Source organism: Pelmatolapia mariae, linkage group LG4 (assembly GCF_036321145.2).
Source record: "Pelmatolapia mariae isolate MD_Pm_ZW linkage group LG4, Pm_UMD_F_2, whole genome shotgun sequence".
Taxonomy (NCBI): domain Eukaryota; kingdom Metazoa; phylum Chordata; class Actinopteri; order Cichliformes; family Cichlidae; genus Pelmatolapia; species Pelmatolapia mariae.
Window position 1 is genome coordinate 8,286,300 of NC_086230.1, and position 16,865 is coordinate 8,303,164.

Genomic DNA, 16,865 nt, shown 5'->3' on the forward strand with positions numbered 1-16,865 from the left:
ACCTTTACACGTTGAGTTTCTTAAGACGGATTCAGATTCACCATTTCTGTGTAAAAATCCAAACATTAACATTTTGAGAAATGTTACATGAGAAACATTACACTTTTTTAATGTCTGTGCAGTTACTGTGAAGCTAAAACCAGCATCTGGTTACTGCTGTGCTCGGGCTGTAGATAACCTCGCTGACATGGCAACAAGACATTTTTATCTCTCAGTTTCTGTACTGATTAGGCAAACACTGATTAGGTGTTAATTAGAAGTTCTGGCTGCCAAGTTAAGAAAATTGGTTTGCAGAATTTGTTTAATATTTTTCAGTGGCACTGATCGTCTCATCTAATTCTTGGGGAAAGAAAGTAAGTAGCATACCGCCCACCTTCTTGAACTATGCCTTCACTATTTTAGACCTGATATGTGTATTAAAAAATACTTCTTGAATTGTTTGAAACACTTTAAAACCACATTGGCAATACAAGAAGAACAATATGTTTTTCCTGTATATTCACTGTAGAAAATCTTGAAATCACTATCTTTTTCTGATCTTTGTGTGATGTTTTTTCTCACTGAATTTAGCTATAACACTGATTTATGGCAGTGGATGTTAAACGGGATATATGACAGATTCCAATTGGTGTATTGATTGAGTTTTACAATTAGATTTGAGATGTACTCACAATTTCACACTAAAGCAGTAAACATGCAGACCTTCCATATTTGCTTCTGTATCATGCACTGAAATACATTTTTAAAAAATGGAGATTTTCCAGCACAGTTTTGTGACTTTTAAAATCACGACTTTAAATTGTGAATTTAAATTCGCGTGACATCTTTGTATTTCTAAAATTTCCTTTATTTAAGGTGTTTACGTGTGTAAAACAGTAATTACACCAACAACAAATACTGACCACTGCTGTAGTACAATTAACCAGGTGTAAAGTTGTAAAGTACTTTAATTAGTTCCGGATTATTGTGTAATTTAATGTAAAAATCTCGTACATTTGATGCACATTAAACAAGATAAAATATGGCAGCATACTTTGATTTATATGTTCAAAAAATGTCAAAATCCAGTTTATAAACTAGCAAATGGGTTTATCATTATGAAAATATCCTGTTAATTTGAGATTATTATGTTATATAAGCTGTTAAATGTAACTTTACATCAAAATCTTGAATAAACAACAGATCTTCACATTTAAAGAAGGTAAGCCCACATATGAAATGATTGGATTTATTTAACACCATAAAATATAATTCCCCATTGTAATATACTGTTAATTTATGGTCATAGTAAGTTTAATATGATTCTTTATAAAAAACTTCACATTGAAATATGAAATATTTCACAGAAGTTTACTGTAAAAAAAAAAAGTGCGCACTAATTACATTGCTGGATTTAACTTGGAAAAAACTATTTTAAAATGGTTAACCTTGATTATGCTATTATTATTATACTTAAAACAAGCTGCTGTCATATGTAATATGTTTTTTACCACATGAAATAATTGGATGGACATTTTAAAAATATGCTGTTAATTAAAGATCACATTTAAAAAAACAAAAAAACAAAAACTTGTTAAACCTTTATTTTAATAAGGTTATCAGCATAACATTTACCAATGTATATTTGAAATCATTTAAAGGATTCTTCCAATTTTATGACTATGCACTGTCATGAAGGATTTAATGACTGCTATAAGACCCATTCATTACTTCACCTTTCCTCTAAGAAATTATCACCTGTTTAAAGTTTAAAAAAAAAAAAAAGTATTTTGCTTGCAGCATTGTGGTCAAATGACGAATCATGAAATGATGAGTTTGCTTTACAATGCCATCATCAAACCATTAGAACACACTTTTTGTGTGCAACATTTAATCATCATACAAGAAACTGAACACTTTTACACAAAGGTGACTCATACCACACCGTTTTCTCCTGGTACCTCAGACACCACCAAAAAACACACACAAAAGAGAAGTTGCAGACCTTGTGCTGCAGGCACATCACAAAAACAGCAAAAAAGTCCACTCATACACAAATAAACTGTGTTTCAGTCCAGGTACAATATACAGCAGTGCCATATTCAAACAGAACCAGCTGAATGCTTTAAAGGAACCTGGTGCAAAAATCACACACATACAAAAAAGACCTACTTGTACACTCATAAACTGTCGTCCAGGTACAATATATAGCACTGTCATATCCAAACAGAATTAAATAGCTGGTATCCTTGAAGGACTTTGTGTTGTACAGACTTTTGCAAATGTGAAAGAGTGCATAACTTTCATGCAAAGACCCATCCTTTCTTTGTACGACAATGAAACACCAGAATAAACTGCATCCTCCAAAACTGGCAGATGTTCAGTCAGTAGTAGGACACAAACATCAACATAACACCACCAGAAGATTGTGATGTGGCCATACCCAATGGTCTGACCCACAGATAATATGAAGTACTCTGCTGCCAAAGAAGAACTTCCTCTGGTACACATAAATAAGACAGGGAATCATTAACTGTTAGCCACAGACTGTAGGGTCAGTGTGTCTGACTGTATTTCAATGTTGAATCCCGACCTTCATATCCCCTGTTGACCTTGATATCCCTGCTTGTTCAACAACAAGAAACCAAAAACTGTATCATGCATGAACTCAAATTGAGGTAAATATGACACTGCTGTAGAAATTTCTCATTCCTGTCCTTTAATGTGCTGGGAAATCAGAGGGAAAAGGCCAATACAGAACTTGCTGGAGAATCATCAGAATTTTACATTTTCTTTAACATCAAGTAATCTAGTAGAAGCTGTCTGTAAATGAATGGTTATCTTAAAAAAAAACCTGTAAACAGCTCAAACAGGAAAAAACTGGGACTCCAAGTCTGACATTACAAAGATTCAATTTATGAGGCCCCCTTTAATCTGATGCATGTGCTTCAACTCAGAGAACCAAAAAAGGCTGTGTTAGCTTAGCTTAGCTTTACCAGCAATTTGTACTGGAATGGGGGGAAATTCCTTCATGTGTTCAGCCATGGAATAACAACCACCAGGACAGATCGTAAATAATATGGGGTCATCTTACAGTTTTTTTTAATTGGTTTGGCGCAGTTTTCACAAGCAATTGGTACATTTTCAATACTCTTCTTACTTATATCACAACAGATCATCAAAAGTGCACCTTTTTCAAACATTTCAGCATATTTCCAATTGTGTTAGTACAATACACATAATGACAAAATATCCTTTTCACTACACAAAATAAGTGTTTCATCTAAATAAATGTTTCGTTCACAGTTACTGCCTTTCATAATGTTATCACTATAAAATTTTTGATTTGCATCTCTTATCATTCAGTTTAATACATTTGTCTGTCATTCAATTCAACTGATCTTAATGTTTAATCAATGAATCATTCATTATGTCCATGGATTTTCAACTTGACTGATTGTTGTCTGGTCATTTGTAAGTTACACATTGCTGCAAGAGCTTTCAATCTAGAAATACTAATTGCTAATTGTTTCCCCCTGATGATCACAATTAGTTACCATATAAGTAGAACTGTGTTTGAGACTTTGCACTGTTCAAATATGGAGCAGGGTAGACTCGTAGGGAGAGGAAACCTTCATCGAAGAGGTGGTGGTGCTCCTCGACAGAGAGGTGGGCACAGACAAAGAGAAAGAGGTGGTGGTGCTCCTCGACAGAGAGGTGGGCACAGACAAAGAGGAAGAGGTGGTGGTGCTCCTCGACAGAGAGGTGGGCACAGACAAAGAGGAAGAGGTGGTGGTGCTCCTCGACAGAGAGGTGGGCACAGACAAAGAGAAAGAGGTGGTGGTGCTCCTCGACAGAGAGGTGGTCTTCAGAGAAATGTAGGCAGAAGACAACGCACCATCATGTCTAATGAAGTCCGGGCCATCATTGTTGACCATGTGGTTAACAGAGGCTTTACCATGGCTGAGGCTGCCAGGTTGGTACAGCCTAATTTACAAAGGTCAACTGTCAGCTCTATCATCCAAACTTTTCGCCAAGAAAACCAGTATGTCTGCTATAGCAACTTCACTTCTAAAAAATAGTACCCTATTGTATAGATGAACAATATGTAATTGTCAGTTTACAGTAATGTGATTGGTAATACTTCAATATTGACAGTATATGATTGTCCTCAGAATTAACAGGAGACAACCTGGTGGTGGTCGCCCACGTGTTTTGACTGACCAGCAGGAGTTGGCTGTGGTGGAAATGGTCAGGGCAAGGAATGACATACGGCTGTCTGAAATCAAACAGGCTATTGAGAACAGCAATGACACCTTTGCCAATGTGCCATCAATTAGCCTTCCAACGATTGCCCGGCTTTTGAAGAAGCACCAGGTTTCCATGAAACAAATTTACTTGGTTCCTTTTGAGAGGAACAATGTCCGGGTGAAACAACTGCGTTCAGAATATATTCAGGTACAACACTAAACTGGCATGCAATTACTGTAACAGTACTGACAACTATTAGTTGTAAAAAAAAAACTAACTAAATTATCATTTTAGAGGGTGATGGAGCTGGACGCTGCTGTGAATCATCACAAGTATATTTTCGTTGATGAGGCCGGTTTCAATCTGGCAAAAACTAGACGCAGAGGACGTAACCTTATTGGACAAAGGGCTACCATCCAAGTCCCTGGACAACGTGGGGGAAACATCTCAATGTGTGCAGCTATATCTGAAGATGGTGTGGTAGGCTGTAGACCAGTTCTAGGGTCATACAACACTGAACACCTGATAGTTTTTTTTAAATGAACTGGAGCAGGCCTGTCAGGGAGAAGACATCGTCTATGTTGTTGTGTGGGACAATGTCAGCTTCCACCATGCACAGCTGGTTCAGGAATGGTTTCAAACACATCCTCGCTTCATGACCCTCTATCTTCCACCATATTCCCCTTTCCTCAACCCAATTGAGGAATTCTTCTCTACATGGAGGTGGAAGGTGTATGATCGCCATCCCCATGAGCATGTCTCCCTTCTTCAAGCCATGTGTGAAGCTTGTGGTGATATAACTGCTGAGCAATGTCAAGCCTGGATTCGTCATGCCAGGAGATTTTTCCCACGGTGCCTGAACAACGAAGACATCCACTGTGATGTTGATGAAAATTTATGGCCCAATGTTAATGACCGGCTTGATTAAATGTGTAAAAGTGATAAGAATAAAATAAAATAAAAATATATTTTGCTTATGTAAATGACTTGTTTTTTTTCTCCCTTTTTCATGTGTGTGTGTGTGTGTGTCTGTGTGTATGTATATGTGTATATGTGTGTATATATATATATATATATATATATATATATATATATATATATATATATATATATATATATATATATATATAGTTATATAATTTTTTTTATGTCTGAACATAAGTGTAAGTGCTGTGTACAGTTTTACAGTTCAGTTACACTCATTCGTCACCAAGGACAATTTGAATCGCTTACCTTGTATTATTTGCTCCTGAATGAAATGATTGGTAAAAGTACTAAGTTGAAAAAAGAGCTTACTGTTTTGTTTGGGTGCTTAAAGCAAATGTTCTCAAAATATATCACAGTGATCATGTGTTCTGATACAATGATTACATGGAATGTAAATATGTGCAAATTCAATGAAATCATGACATCAGATTTGAAAGAATGACTAGTGGTGTTACAAATGTGATCAAATGTGAGTTTTGTACTGAGAGATTTGAAAATGCACACTTTAGTTATGAAAATAGTGCCAAACCAATTAAAAAAAACTGTAATGGGTTCCTGAATGAAAGAAGAAATTTCATTCACGTAGACACCTTTTCAAGCTACCTGAGGAAAAAAAAACAAAGAGCTGGAGTACGAAAATGAAAATATTGAAGCAACAGAAGACAGATGTGAATAAAGTTAACAATGCACACATCCAAGCTGAAGTACTCAAGGAGCAGAAGGAATTTCAGAGTGAGAAACATCTGGAGGAGATGAGAACTGGAGCAGAAATACAAAGATCTGGAGGAGAAGGATAAACTTCTGCAGAAAAAACATCAGCTCCAGGAGAAATGTATGCAGCCTTAAGAACCGGAGAACATAAAAAGTCAGTATGCACAGCTGGAGGGAAAAAATAAACAGCTGGAGCTCGAACACCAAATAATGGAGAAAAAGGTCCATCTGGAAGTATCAGAACTGGAAAAAAAGTTAAAAGATGCACACATGATCACTGAAATAGAGGATGATTGCAAGCAAAAACTGGAAAACTGGAGGAAATGCTGAAATACTCAAAGAAAAGATGCAACTGGAAAATGAGCACAAAGAAATGGAGATCAAAAAGTTTGAACTGCTTGAGAAAAAAGCCCAGTCTGCGCAAAAACATGAAGAATTGGTCCAGATGTATGAAGAACAGGTGAACAAAAACAGAGAAATTCAAAAGGACAAAATAGAACAGCTGCAAAATTATGCAGCGGTGTTGAAGAAGAATAAAGAACTGCAAACCAAAACTTGCAGAAGCAGCGCAAAGAACAAATTCAGAAATGTAAAAAACCTGAAGAAAAGTTACAAGCGTCCATCGAAGAGTTCAGGGAACTCCATAAAGTGTAAATTAAAAAAAAAAATTAAGATAACACACGTGCAAGAAGTGGAAAACAAAAGAAAAAAAGAAAAAACATTTCAGACTCTTCAGGTCCAAGTCAGGCGAGAAGGAAGCTGAGAAAAAAATGAAAGAACAACAAGAAAAAGAAGAAGATAAAGCAATATGGAAAAAAGCTGAAGATGAAGAAAAAAGGCACCTAGTCCTGCACACTTAAAAATGCCGGGTTACTTCATAAATCAACTTCTGGGTAAAAGCTGTAGGGTCGTAAGTTGGGTTAGTTTGACCAAATATGGGGTTCAAAACTCGTTGCTCGGGAGTTGGGTTGGCGATGTTTTGGTTCTTTAATCAACTCCCCAGCTTGAATAATTCTGTTGGGTCATAGTTTGGGTAGCTATAGTTGATCAAATATTGGTTCAAAATTTTACTATCATCCATCATCTATCAGCCACATCTTGCTAGCGCTGTTAAATATGTTAAACAAAAAAAAAAGAAAAATGCTGTTGCTAGATAGCCAAGCTACATTCACTACATAATAACATTTGGGGAAAGAACTGCTTTCATCTAATTCTTGTATTTACAGCATTAAAGTAGACTTTAGCAGTTTTATCAACTAAATAAACACTGCATATCTGTGAACCAATCATAAGTTATCTACAGTATTTTTACAGTTTGTTGGAAAAAAAAACGTAAGAAGCAAAATGTTTCCGTTAAAAAAATGACTTTTTTGTTAATTCATGTATTTCAAAATAACAGGGAAACTCTAAAAAATACATGAAGCATTCTGTTAGATTACATACATGGGGGGGGGGGGGGGGGGGGGGGGGGGGGGGGTGTTGGTGTAGGACCGACGACAGTATTTACCAAGACTCAGACTCCATATTTTTACTTTGCAGTGGGTCATTCACCTCTTTGGGCTCACTCACTGCAGGTCATTTGAACTGTGTACTGCTACTTAAAGATGCGGATTTTGTTTGTTCACATGACATAGAGTAGAGAAGGGCACATGAGCTAAGAAGATGAGCTGGATCATTCATATTTCCATTGAGGTTAGTGCTATCACGCACAGGGGAAGACCACAGCACTGCAATCAGGTGAGTCTCTTCTTTTAAAATGCCTGTGTGATGCAAAAATCTTTGTACTTGTTCGGTTTGACTATCAGTCTCAATTTCTTTCTTTGATAAAGTGACAGGTTTCAATAGATAGATAGATAGATAGATAGATAGATAGATAGATAGATAGATAGATAGATAGATAGATAGATAGATAGATAGATAGATAGATAGATAGATAGATAGATAGATAGATAGATAGATAGATAGATAGATAGATAGATAGATAGATAAGTAAAGCTGAAGTCATATTATCACAGCACAAATATGAGTAAGAACAGCTGATTGTGTGTGAGTGTATCCATACAACAGGAATAACTACCAATCATATAGTGGATAATGGAATTACAAAATTCCATATAATGTTACACAGTTACTTAAGGAGAAGGAGGTATTTTAAAGAACTACAAAAAACTACGATATTCAGACTATTATAATATTTAAATGATCTCCAAAACTCTTCACAGCAATGATAGAAAGGAAAGTGTTCCTTTAAAGCACGGTGGAATAAATAAGTTAAGCTCATTAAGGTGCATTAATATGTCCTGTTGCTTGAGCTTTATATACAGCGTGGTGTTACTGCTGTTGATAATCCTTAACTGCAGTGTGGCTGGCATTAAGCCCCTGAATACAGGTGTAAATATAGACTCTTAGATTTAAAACCTGCAGCTCAATAAACCAGATTATGCCAGGACATACATTTCCATATCTAAGCATGTCTTGAAAGAATTATTAAAAGACACAAATTATTGTGTGATGTTCAGAGTAAATGTACAATACGTGTTTAAATAGCTGTTGAGGTTCTATTTGCAAACATCTCACAGTACTTGTCAGACATTAGCTTGATGAGTTCAGGCAGAATGAAGATAAATCAGAATTTAAGGCAGACTTACATTATGATGACATTACTTTTTTTCCTTTGTCAGAAGAAACGTCTGTACTTGACCTGAAAAGGAGAGAAAAGCTACCAAAACACAAAGTAATTTAAAAACAAAAACAGAAAAAAATCAGGACGTATAAATGACTGGATGGACGGATAAACTTATTTCTACTTTTGGTCCATTTTAAGCCTGCTGTTGTTGTGATCCCGACCAAATCAGCAGCTAAACAAATCCTACATTTTGAGATTTTTGGTCATATAGCAAAACTAAGAAGACAGTTTAGTGAATTTCACCAGGAATTTGTTATGAACATCCACCACCTAAGTAGTGCTTACTTTAAAAGGCCTTTACTAGTACCCCATGGTCATTTTATATAAAATAAAAAGGGTTTCATTTTCAGTGTGTGAAACTCTGTCAGTCATTCTTTACTCATTATTGTCAAAGCCAAACTTGCACTTTTCACTGCCTTTGTTGCTATACATCTTAAAATTTTTGTGTTTTTTCTTTTGTTTTGTTTTGTTTTTTGCAATTATTGGTGCACAACAGCAGACAAGATGGCAACACAGGGCACTTGTGTGGATGAGTCCTAATGTATAGCTTGATCCTGAGGTCTGTATTATCAGGTTCCTTGTATCAAAATCGAATTTAAGAACTTTAAGGTTCAGTTACTGTACTGTTACTAGACAAAAAGAAATGCTATACTGCACTGTAAAAAAAAAAAAAAGAAAGCAAGAAAGAAAAACTGCACAAAAATCACATCACACACTGGTAATTTTCTGCTAGTACACTGTTTTTAACAGATAATGCACTAGAGGTTTCTGTAAATAGTAAAATTCGACAATGCATTGTACGATAATACCGTTGCCAAATGTCGCAGATATAATGTTAACTAAAAAGGCATTTTCTTAGCCTTTTCTTAGTTTCTTTCTTTCTTATAGTTTCTAACAGCAGTAATAATAATAATAACAATTACTAGCAGTGACACTTATCAGCCTCAATGACACTCATGTCTCTTATTTAAATTTTATTAAAAGGCAGCGCAGACAGAACACCACAAACTGCTTCAAAGACGTTTCAACATGGAAGCAAGAGGTCCTAGACGCAGCCCTCAAATTCTGCTCTCTGATGATGACAGTGGTCTGTGGATGAAGATGGATTCAAACCATGTGAGCAACCACACAGAGAATCTTTCAGCGACCTCTGAAGACGAAACCACAATGATCTCTGCTGCTCCCACTGCTATAATGAGGTACTACAGTGTGATGGATGATGAAGGTGCAGATGATGTCTTCATCCCTCAGCCACCTCCTCCTCATCCACCTCGCATGGCTACATTGCTGCCAGCAGAGAAAAGCACAGGTGCAACAGCAAGTAAGTCTGGTGTGACCCTTTCAGTTGACGCAACAGAGGCTGAAGCTAATCCAAGAGGCTTAGACTTGTCTCATAGTGAGGAGCAGTTAATGGTAGCACGAAACGAGCTGGATGAAGAGGTGACTGCAAGTACAGTGCAGTTGTCTATGGCCAACATATCCAATGAACAAGACTCCACTCCACCAACTTATCAAGAACAACAATCCATGGATGTGACTGGTTGTCTGATGGAAACTGGTTATGATACAGATCGAAGACCTTACGGGAATAACGCAACAGAGAATGACAAACCTGAGGACATTGTAATTATAAGTGAAGAACAGGGAAACTGCTGGGAAGCCAATACGGAGGAAGACAATTACCCAAAACAAACACATTCAAACCACAGAGAAGACTCTGAGAATCAGATCCATTTAGACAAAGAAGGAGACAAAATAAAACACAAGGACATTGGTGATTTTGATGAAACAGACTCAAAACTATTAAGAGAGAGTATAACTATCGAGAGTGTGGAGGCAAATTCTGATGATGATTTCGAGCTCTGCAAATGCAACCAAAACAGGACCGATACAGCAACCAGTCAGACACAGGCTGCTGACTTCCAAGCAGATACGGACAAAGATATTGAAGAGCATGATGACCGTACATCTTTGGACTATAACCTCATAAAGTATGACTGTGTGAGGAAAGAAAGCGGCAGCACAGAAATGCAAGTGCTATCCAGCTCCAAAGGCTCTGAGGAAAGAGAGACAATGGGGGAGCAAGAGGATGGAAGCAGGAAAATATCTACTGATATCCAACAAGGTGAGCAACTGCTTCATCGTCTGCAGCTGGTACAGCTACGACATGATGTGAAAATGTCAGAGAACGCTGATACCCAACAGCAGGCTGTCATGATGGATGAAAAAAAGGGCATGTTTGGGACTGAAACAGAGAATAAACCTAGTGAAGAAGAGAGGGAAGAAGGCAGATTTGAAACTCTTAAGGAAAAGGAAGAAAAGGTGAGCCTGATGCAAAAGGAAAACAATGAGGACAAAGACATTCAAACAAGAGCAAGGACATCTTCATCCACAATTCCAGGAGAGTCAGAAGAAGACCAGAGGATTGTCAGAATAAATCCAAGTGACTCTAATGACAATCAGAGTGATAGCTGGGAGCCTACAGATTTGTCTCCCAGTAATCCTCATGAAACTTCTAATGAAATTCCATTTCTTTCCACTGGACACCGATTTTCAACTGCTGAAACCTCCATGGAGAGGCAGCTCCATGAGGCAGCCCAGGGGAAGCAGAAGCTGCAGAGAGCTGGAGGTGTTTTCAATCTTGCAGAAAATCCAGATGTGCTGGAGATTCCCTTTAAAACAGATATCTCTCTTGAGTCACTTACTACCAAGGTAGGTACAAGCCAATGCAACCAGTGGCAATTTTCTGAACAGAAGATGCTCAAAGAGATAAGTCAGGATATTCAGAGAGAACTAGTGCTGGTCAATCAAGGTAAAATCCCAGGGGGGTACAGCAAAGGAGAGATCCGCCAGTTAAAAGAGACAAAACTGCTGTTTGAAGCCTTCCAGCAGGACAATCCGGAGGGTCCAACAAGACACCGTAAATCCCCCACAACTCTGAGGAAAGGTCACATTTACCCTTCAGTGCTAGAGCGCACACGTAGCCTTGAGATGTTTTCCCTCAAAACTTGTCCTGTTTCCAGAGCACATTCCCTCAGGCTGTACCAATCTGCAAATCTTGAGAAGGAAAAAAGTCCTGACAGCAGCAGATCAAAGAGCCCAACTGGAGGTTCACGAGACAAAACTCGCTTATCCCCTTACCCAAAACAAGACAAACACATTCGCCTGTACAGAAGCATGGACTCTATAAGCAATGACGTCTCTACGTTAGCTGTGGAGGGTAAAGCAAAGGCAGCAAACGCAAACAAAGAGTCTTCAATCCTCAAGCAAAACCCATTCTTCAAATTGCGTCCAGCCCTGGCTCTACAACCAGAGGTAGAGAAGGACATCCGAGAAGCCAAAGAAAGAGAAGAGGAGCTGCGCAAGCAGAGACGCACTCTGTATGGAGAGAAGAGACAGAATAGTGAAGATGAACAAAAGTCACAAACACTCCCACCAGGTTAGTATGCACCTGTTTAACATCAGTTTTATACTACTTAGCAAAGTCCTTAACCTCCTAAGACCTGAACTTTCATGGCATGCATTTTTAATTTATCTATGCTATTTGGGCTGATTGGGACCTGATGATTGTAAAAACAAAGAATTGCCATATTTTCTTTTACCTGATTTTTGCTTCTGAGAAAAATAATATTCACATATGAGGACATTTGTTTTAAATTTCGATAGAACAGTATCAGTATCAACAGTATAATGTCCTCGTAAGTGGATATCAGGCCCTTGTAGAGCAAAATTTTGTATTTTGGTCTAGACAACCCAAAATGTGATGTCTACATATGTGGACGCCAGGTCCTAGGAGGTTAAGGACAGCTTTTTATACTATTTACTGAGGAACATTACTATATAATATAATTTTGGCATGATTTGACTTTTACTCGACTAAAGAGTACTCCAAAGTTTTCACAGAAAAATATACTTTTTACTTGACTACAACTATTTGACATGTTAGTGCCTTCCATCAGTGATAAGCAATTGCATGAGCTCTAACCTAATTTGCTCATTTAGCTAAACATTGCTGACAATGTGAAGCATAAGATCTCTAAAACCCCATCAAGGGAAAACAAGAGCCATTTAGGTCTTTATTCATCCCACATGCCTTTTGACACTTAGTCTGAACACTTTAATGAATGCTTCTCAACATTAGCATCACATAGTTTTATCCCAGACATCTTATCAACAACTCACTGTCATCCCTGTCACTGATGGTTAAGGGCACATCATGCTGTCACCTGTCTGATCTAAACGTTGGCTGAGGGAGAACATGAATGGCACTACCTGGAAAATTCTAGTTTGGTTGTAGCTTGGTGCAAATAAAAATCAGTTCAGACCGCTGAAATACCTATTTGAAAGAACTATATGAAGTGTAGCTTGTGTGCATTTGTTTTTTCTGTTGCATGAGAACTCAGAAATCAAGGGAGTGTGTCAATAAGTATCACCATGCTAGAATTTAATCATCAGCAGCTGTTGTTGAAGATTGAGTTGATTCCAGGTCATGCTGACAAAGCTACAAATGACAGTAATATGTGTGTGTGTAAATGGAAGCAAGAAAGAGTCATTCCTAAGGTCAAATAAGCTGTTTTGTGTTATCCTAAACATTTTCAACAGGAAACTTTGTACTTGTTTAACCCAGATACACTGATAAAGCCTGACAAGACACAAAATTTCACGCTGAAAATATTAACGTGATATGAAAAATAATACAAATCAAGCAAAATAAGCCTAGAATCCTTTATGTGCATATCAAAAACAAAGGTTTGTGAAACATTGTTGAAAGAATCGGTCGTTCTAAAGTGCTCAATTCCCTCCTAGATATGTAAGTGGTATCATTGCAATGTGCAAGCGTCCAGCTGACTTTGTGATTGCTACACATATAGTATGCTAAATGAATGACACCGAAGTTGCGTGTGTCTGGGAAAGCATTGGCATCCTTACTATTTGCTGAGCCATTTAGAAGGCATGGAAATAAAGAAGCTCAATTACCTACTTTCATTTCAATGGAACTGTGTAGATTCTCAGAACTACCCTAAAACTTCCAAAATCAATCAAAGCAGGAGAGAGCTGCTAATCTTACCCAATATAGTAGCTTAGCTACATAGCTACTTAGTTGTTCTTTTTTCTCTTTCTGTCCTACAGACATCAGGAAACAGTCACGGGGGAAACTGGAGCGGGTTTGGCCACCTCCTTCTAAAAAGGACCAGATAAAACTGGAGCAGATAGAGGTGATTCACCTGCACCAAGTCTTAATTCTACATTTACTGTTTTCTTCATTGTTCTGTAAAACTATAGGATGTATTGCTAAACACTGGCAAGAACAGAGGATTATAAAAAGGTTATGTTTTGTGTATTGCACTGAATTCCATACAGAAGCATTGAAAAGTGTTGCTACAAGCTCAGAATTTCAAATTTTGTAATACTAAACAAATACTAAAACAAATAAAAGAAAAACATTAAGTTTAAAGTATCCTCTTTGTTGTACAAATGCTTGGATAAGTATCATTGATTGTGAATTGAGAAAGCAGGAGCTAATCTCTCACTCTAAATCCAGGTTGTTTTTGTTTTTCCTTCATCTTATCTCACAGCAGGAGCCAAAGGTTCACCGAGCAGGAGGACAGAAAGCTTCTCTCTGGCAACGCTGGGAGTCCGGCCTGATCAACGGGAAGCCGTCAAAAGAAAAGAAGTGATGTTATATGTCCTGGTTCTTCAACACTACAAACAGAATATCAGCAGCGCTAGACTTATAGTCAAAATAACCCAAATTGTTATGCTAGTCCCAGCTTCAATACTTCCTCGCTCTTTTAACTCTGCTTTATATCTGTGACAAATATGCTTTTTTGTATCTTTATTATTATAAAAAAAATTTAACAATACCAGTCCATAGATTATGTTAGGAAAAGCTCTTGGACCAGAACAGCCACTGTTCCAGCAGGTCCAGGAAATGACTTTGCTAGAATGCTGGCTAGCATTAGCAGCAACTTCCTGAGAACGCTGGCTAGCATTAGCAGCAGCTTCCTGCTCTGTCAGATTTAGAAAAGTTTACACTTTCAGTTGACAGTTCAACAAAAGAGGGGTCCAATCTTATGGAACAACATGGTTTATACTTTTTTTAAAAAATAAATATTGTACCATAAACACAACTGTCAGTTATGTAGACAACACTATAAAACTATTTAAGCTAGCCTACTTGGACGGAAAAAAACTCGCAAAATGTCCTTTGTGAATGTAGCATGCCTAAAACTTCAAGGGTTAACTTAGCAAGAACAAGCAATATGAATAAGAATTCAATTACGGGATGTATGGGATATATTCTTGAGCACAATATTAATAAAGGAACAAGCTGCTTCACACTTTTTTAGCTTTGGTGAGTCTCTTGGTTTATGAAAGTCTATTTCCAAAATGCCCCTTAGCAGGTTTCATACGTTGGATGCACTGGTTCTGGCTGCTCCAGTCACTGTACAATGTCTGAAGGGACTGTTTACTAAGCCACTCTTACTCTTGGATTTACCTCTGAGGCCACACAGAGGAGATTACACTGATCACAGCTGCTTTTTTCTGTATAGCTTGATGTATCATTTGTGGATTTTGTTGCATATTTTCTAACAAGCCTAAAGATCATCCAAACACCAAAAAATCCTAAATGGAGAATAATGATTATTCAAAATTAATTTACACCGCTTAATCCATTGAACTGGAATGTTTTGATGCCCTCTAGAGGTTGTTTCATCTTGGAGTTGATTCCAAATTCAAGCTGGTTAAATAGAATTAAAGAGAATAGAATCAAAGAAGATAAACTTAACAAAGGCTTTATTGATTGGCCTGCAGTCACGTTTACAAGGGAGCACCTGGTTTCTAATCTCTACACAGACAGAAGTACACAGCTTAGCCTGTCTAAGCACCATCTGCCACCCCCACTGAGTCTGCCAAAAGAGGAAAGACTTTCACTCTGCCCTTCCTGGCTTGGATATCCCAGTGTTAATTGGCTACCACTGTCATCATCCTATGAGCAGCAAGCGGTGCCAAGGCCAAGGTATCAGTGGTTTGCATTTTAACATGGATGCACTAAACATCTATAACATCCAAAAATGTTGGCCTTTGAAAGTCTTTACACATGCATGAAGCCCGGCTTTATCTGGTTGGGTCTGGATCTATAAGCGCAAGGGGCTGTACTTATCTGTCAATGGCACCATTTGACACAAATATTTAGGACACTTCTCAAACTGAAACCTTTTGCTTTATGCAGTATTTAAATGTACTTATTATTAATTACACATTTTCCTTTTCCAAGACCTCTGGGTGTGCTCACATGTAGTGCATGTCCTGGGAATAAATTACAATGTTTGGGTGTGATGTATGGAAAAATGGGGACACTTTGAGTTGTTAGTCTGTTTTTGAGCTTATGTTAGACGTGATGTCTAATGTAAAAAAAAAAAAAAAAAAATACACTTATCTGCCAATCCATTAGGTACCTATTTTACAGCTTGTTAACACAAATATCAGTCATGTAATCAGCCAAACACATGACAGAAACTCCATGCACTTAGGGATAGTGAAGATAAATTTCAATATGAGCATCTAAATGGGGAAGAAAAAGTGATTTAAGTAACTTTAAACAGCATGGCTGTTGGTGCCAGATGGGCTGATGGGAGTGTTTAGAAACTTCTGATTTATTTAGATTTTCACACACAATCAGTTTTTACAGAGGATGGTTAAAAAAAAAACAGATTTCTGGGTGAAAATACCTTGTAGATACCAGAGATCAGAGGAGAAACAGAAGAGAAGCTGGAAGGCAACAGTATCTCAAATAACCATGCACTGCAACAAAGATATGGAGAAGAACATCACTGAATGCACAACACATCAAACCTTGAAGCAGATGGGCTACAGCAGCAAAAGACCAAACGAAGTCCTGTCAGGTAAGAACATGAAACTGAGGCTACAATTCATGTGAGCTTACCAAAATTGGAAAGCATAAGATTCAAAAAACATTGCCTGATCTCATGAGGCTCCATTTCTGCATAACATTCAGACGGTAGGGTCAGAATTTGGTGTAGACAACATGAGAGCATCGATCCATCCTGTCTCATATCAACAGTTCCACAGCTGCTGGTGGGTATATTTTCTTATCAGTTTGGGCCCTTTAGTACCAACTGAACCACAGCCTACCCGAGTACTGTTGCTGACTATGTCCATTGCTTTATGATCACCGTGTATCCATATTTTGGTCGCTGCTTCCAGCAGGATAACACCTCAAACTGGT

The 16,865-nt window shown here is 37.6% G+C and overlaps 2 protein-coding genes across 5 annotated transcripts; both read left to right on the top strand.

Annotated features, from left to right (window-relative positions):
- The first annotated feature begins 85 nt into the window (after window positions 1–85).
- Window positions 86–5,173, top strand: LOC134625909 (uncharacterized). 2 transcript variants are annotated; one of them, XM_063471271.1, is made up of 3 exons: window positions 86–4,024; window positions 4,155–4,437; window positions 4,525–5,173. In XM_063471271.1, the coding sequence occupies exons 1-3, from the start codon at window positions 3,396–3,398 to the stop codon at window positions 4,771–4,773; spliced, it is 1,161 nt and encodes a 386-aa protein (XP_063327341.1). In that variant the 5' UTR covers window positions 86–3,395; the 3' UTR covers window positions 4,774–5,173. The 2 variants fall into 2 exon arrangements, with proteins under 2 accessions (XP_063327341.1, XP_063327342.1); XM_063471272.1 differs by having other exon boundaries at window positions 86–3,955.
- A 2,290-nt stretch (window positions 5,174–7,463) lies between these two features.
- Window positions 7,464–14,955, top strand: LOC134625911 (uncharacterized). 3 transcript variants are annotated; one of them, XM_063471279.1, is made up of 5 exons: window positions 7,604–7,665; window positions 9,111–9,173; window positions 9,599–12,053; window positions 13,745–13,830; window positions 14,191–14,955. In XM_063471279.1, exons 3-5 carry the CDS (start codon window positions 9,644–9,646, stop codon window positions 14,290–14,292), a joined length of 2,598 nt encoding a protein of 865 aa, XP_063327349.1. In that variant the 5' UTR covers window positions 7,604–7,665; window positions 9,111–9,173; window positions 9,599–9,643; the 3' UTR covers window positions 14,293–14,955. The 3 variants fall into 3 exon arrangements, with proteins under 3 accessions (XP_063327348.1, XP_063327347.1, XP_063327349.1); XM_063471278.1 differs by lacking the exon at window positions 9,111–9,173 and having other exon boundaries at window positions 7,464–7,665; window positions 14,194–14,955; XM_063471277.1 differs by lacking the exon at window positions 9,111–9,173 and having other exon boundaries at window positions 7,465–7,665.
- The last annotated feature ends 1,910 nt before the right edge of the window (window positions 14,956–16,865 follow it).

Coding starts and splice junctions, on each gene's coding strand:
- LOC134625909 (XM_063471271.1), top strand. CDS start 3,396: ATGAATCATTCATTATGTCCATGGATTTTCAACTTGACTGATTGTTGT. Junction 4,025..4,154: donor ACTTTTCGCCAAGAAAACCA/GTATGTCTGCTA, acceptor GATTGTCCTCAG/AATTAACAGGAGACAACCTG. Junction 4,438..4,524: donor TGCGTTCAGAATATATTCAG/GTACAACACTAA, acceptor TTATCATTTTAG/AGGGTGATGGAGCTGGACGC.
- LOC134625911 (XM_063471277.1), top strand. CDS start 7,591: ATGAGCTGGATCATTCATATTTCCATTGAGGTTAGTGCTATCACGCAC. Junction 7,666..9,598: donor GACCACAGCACTGCAATCAG/GTGAGTCTCTTC, acceptor TTTTATTAAAAG/GCAGCGCAGACAGAACACCA. Junction 13,831..14,190: donor TAAAACTGGAGCAGATAGAG/GTGATTCACCTG, acceptor CTTATCTCACAG/CAGGAGCCAAAGGTTCACCG.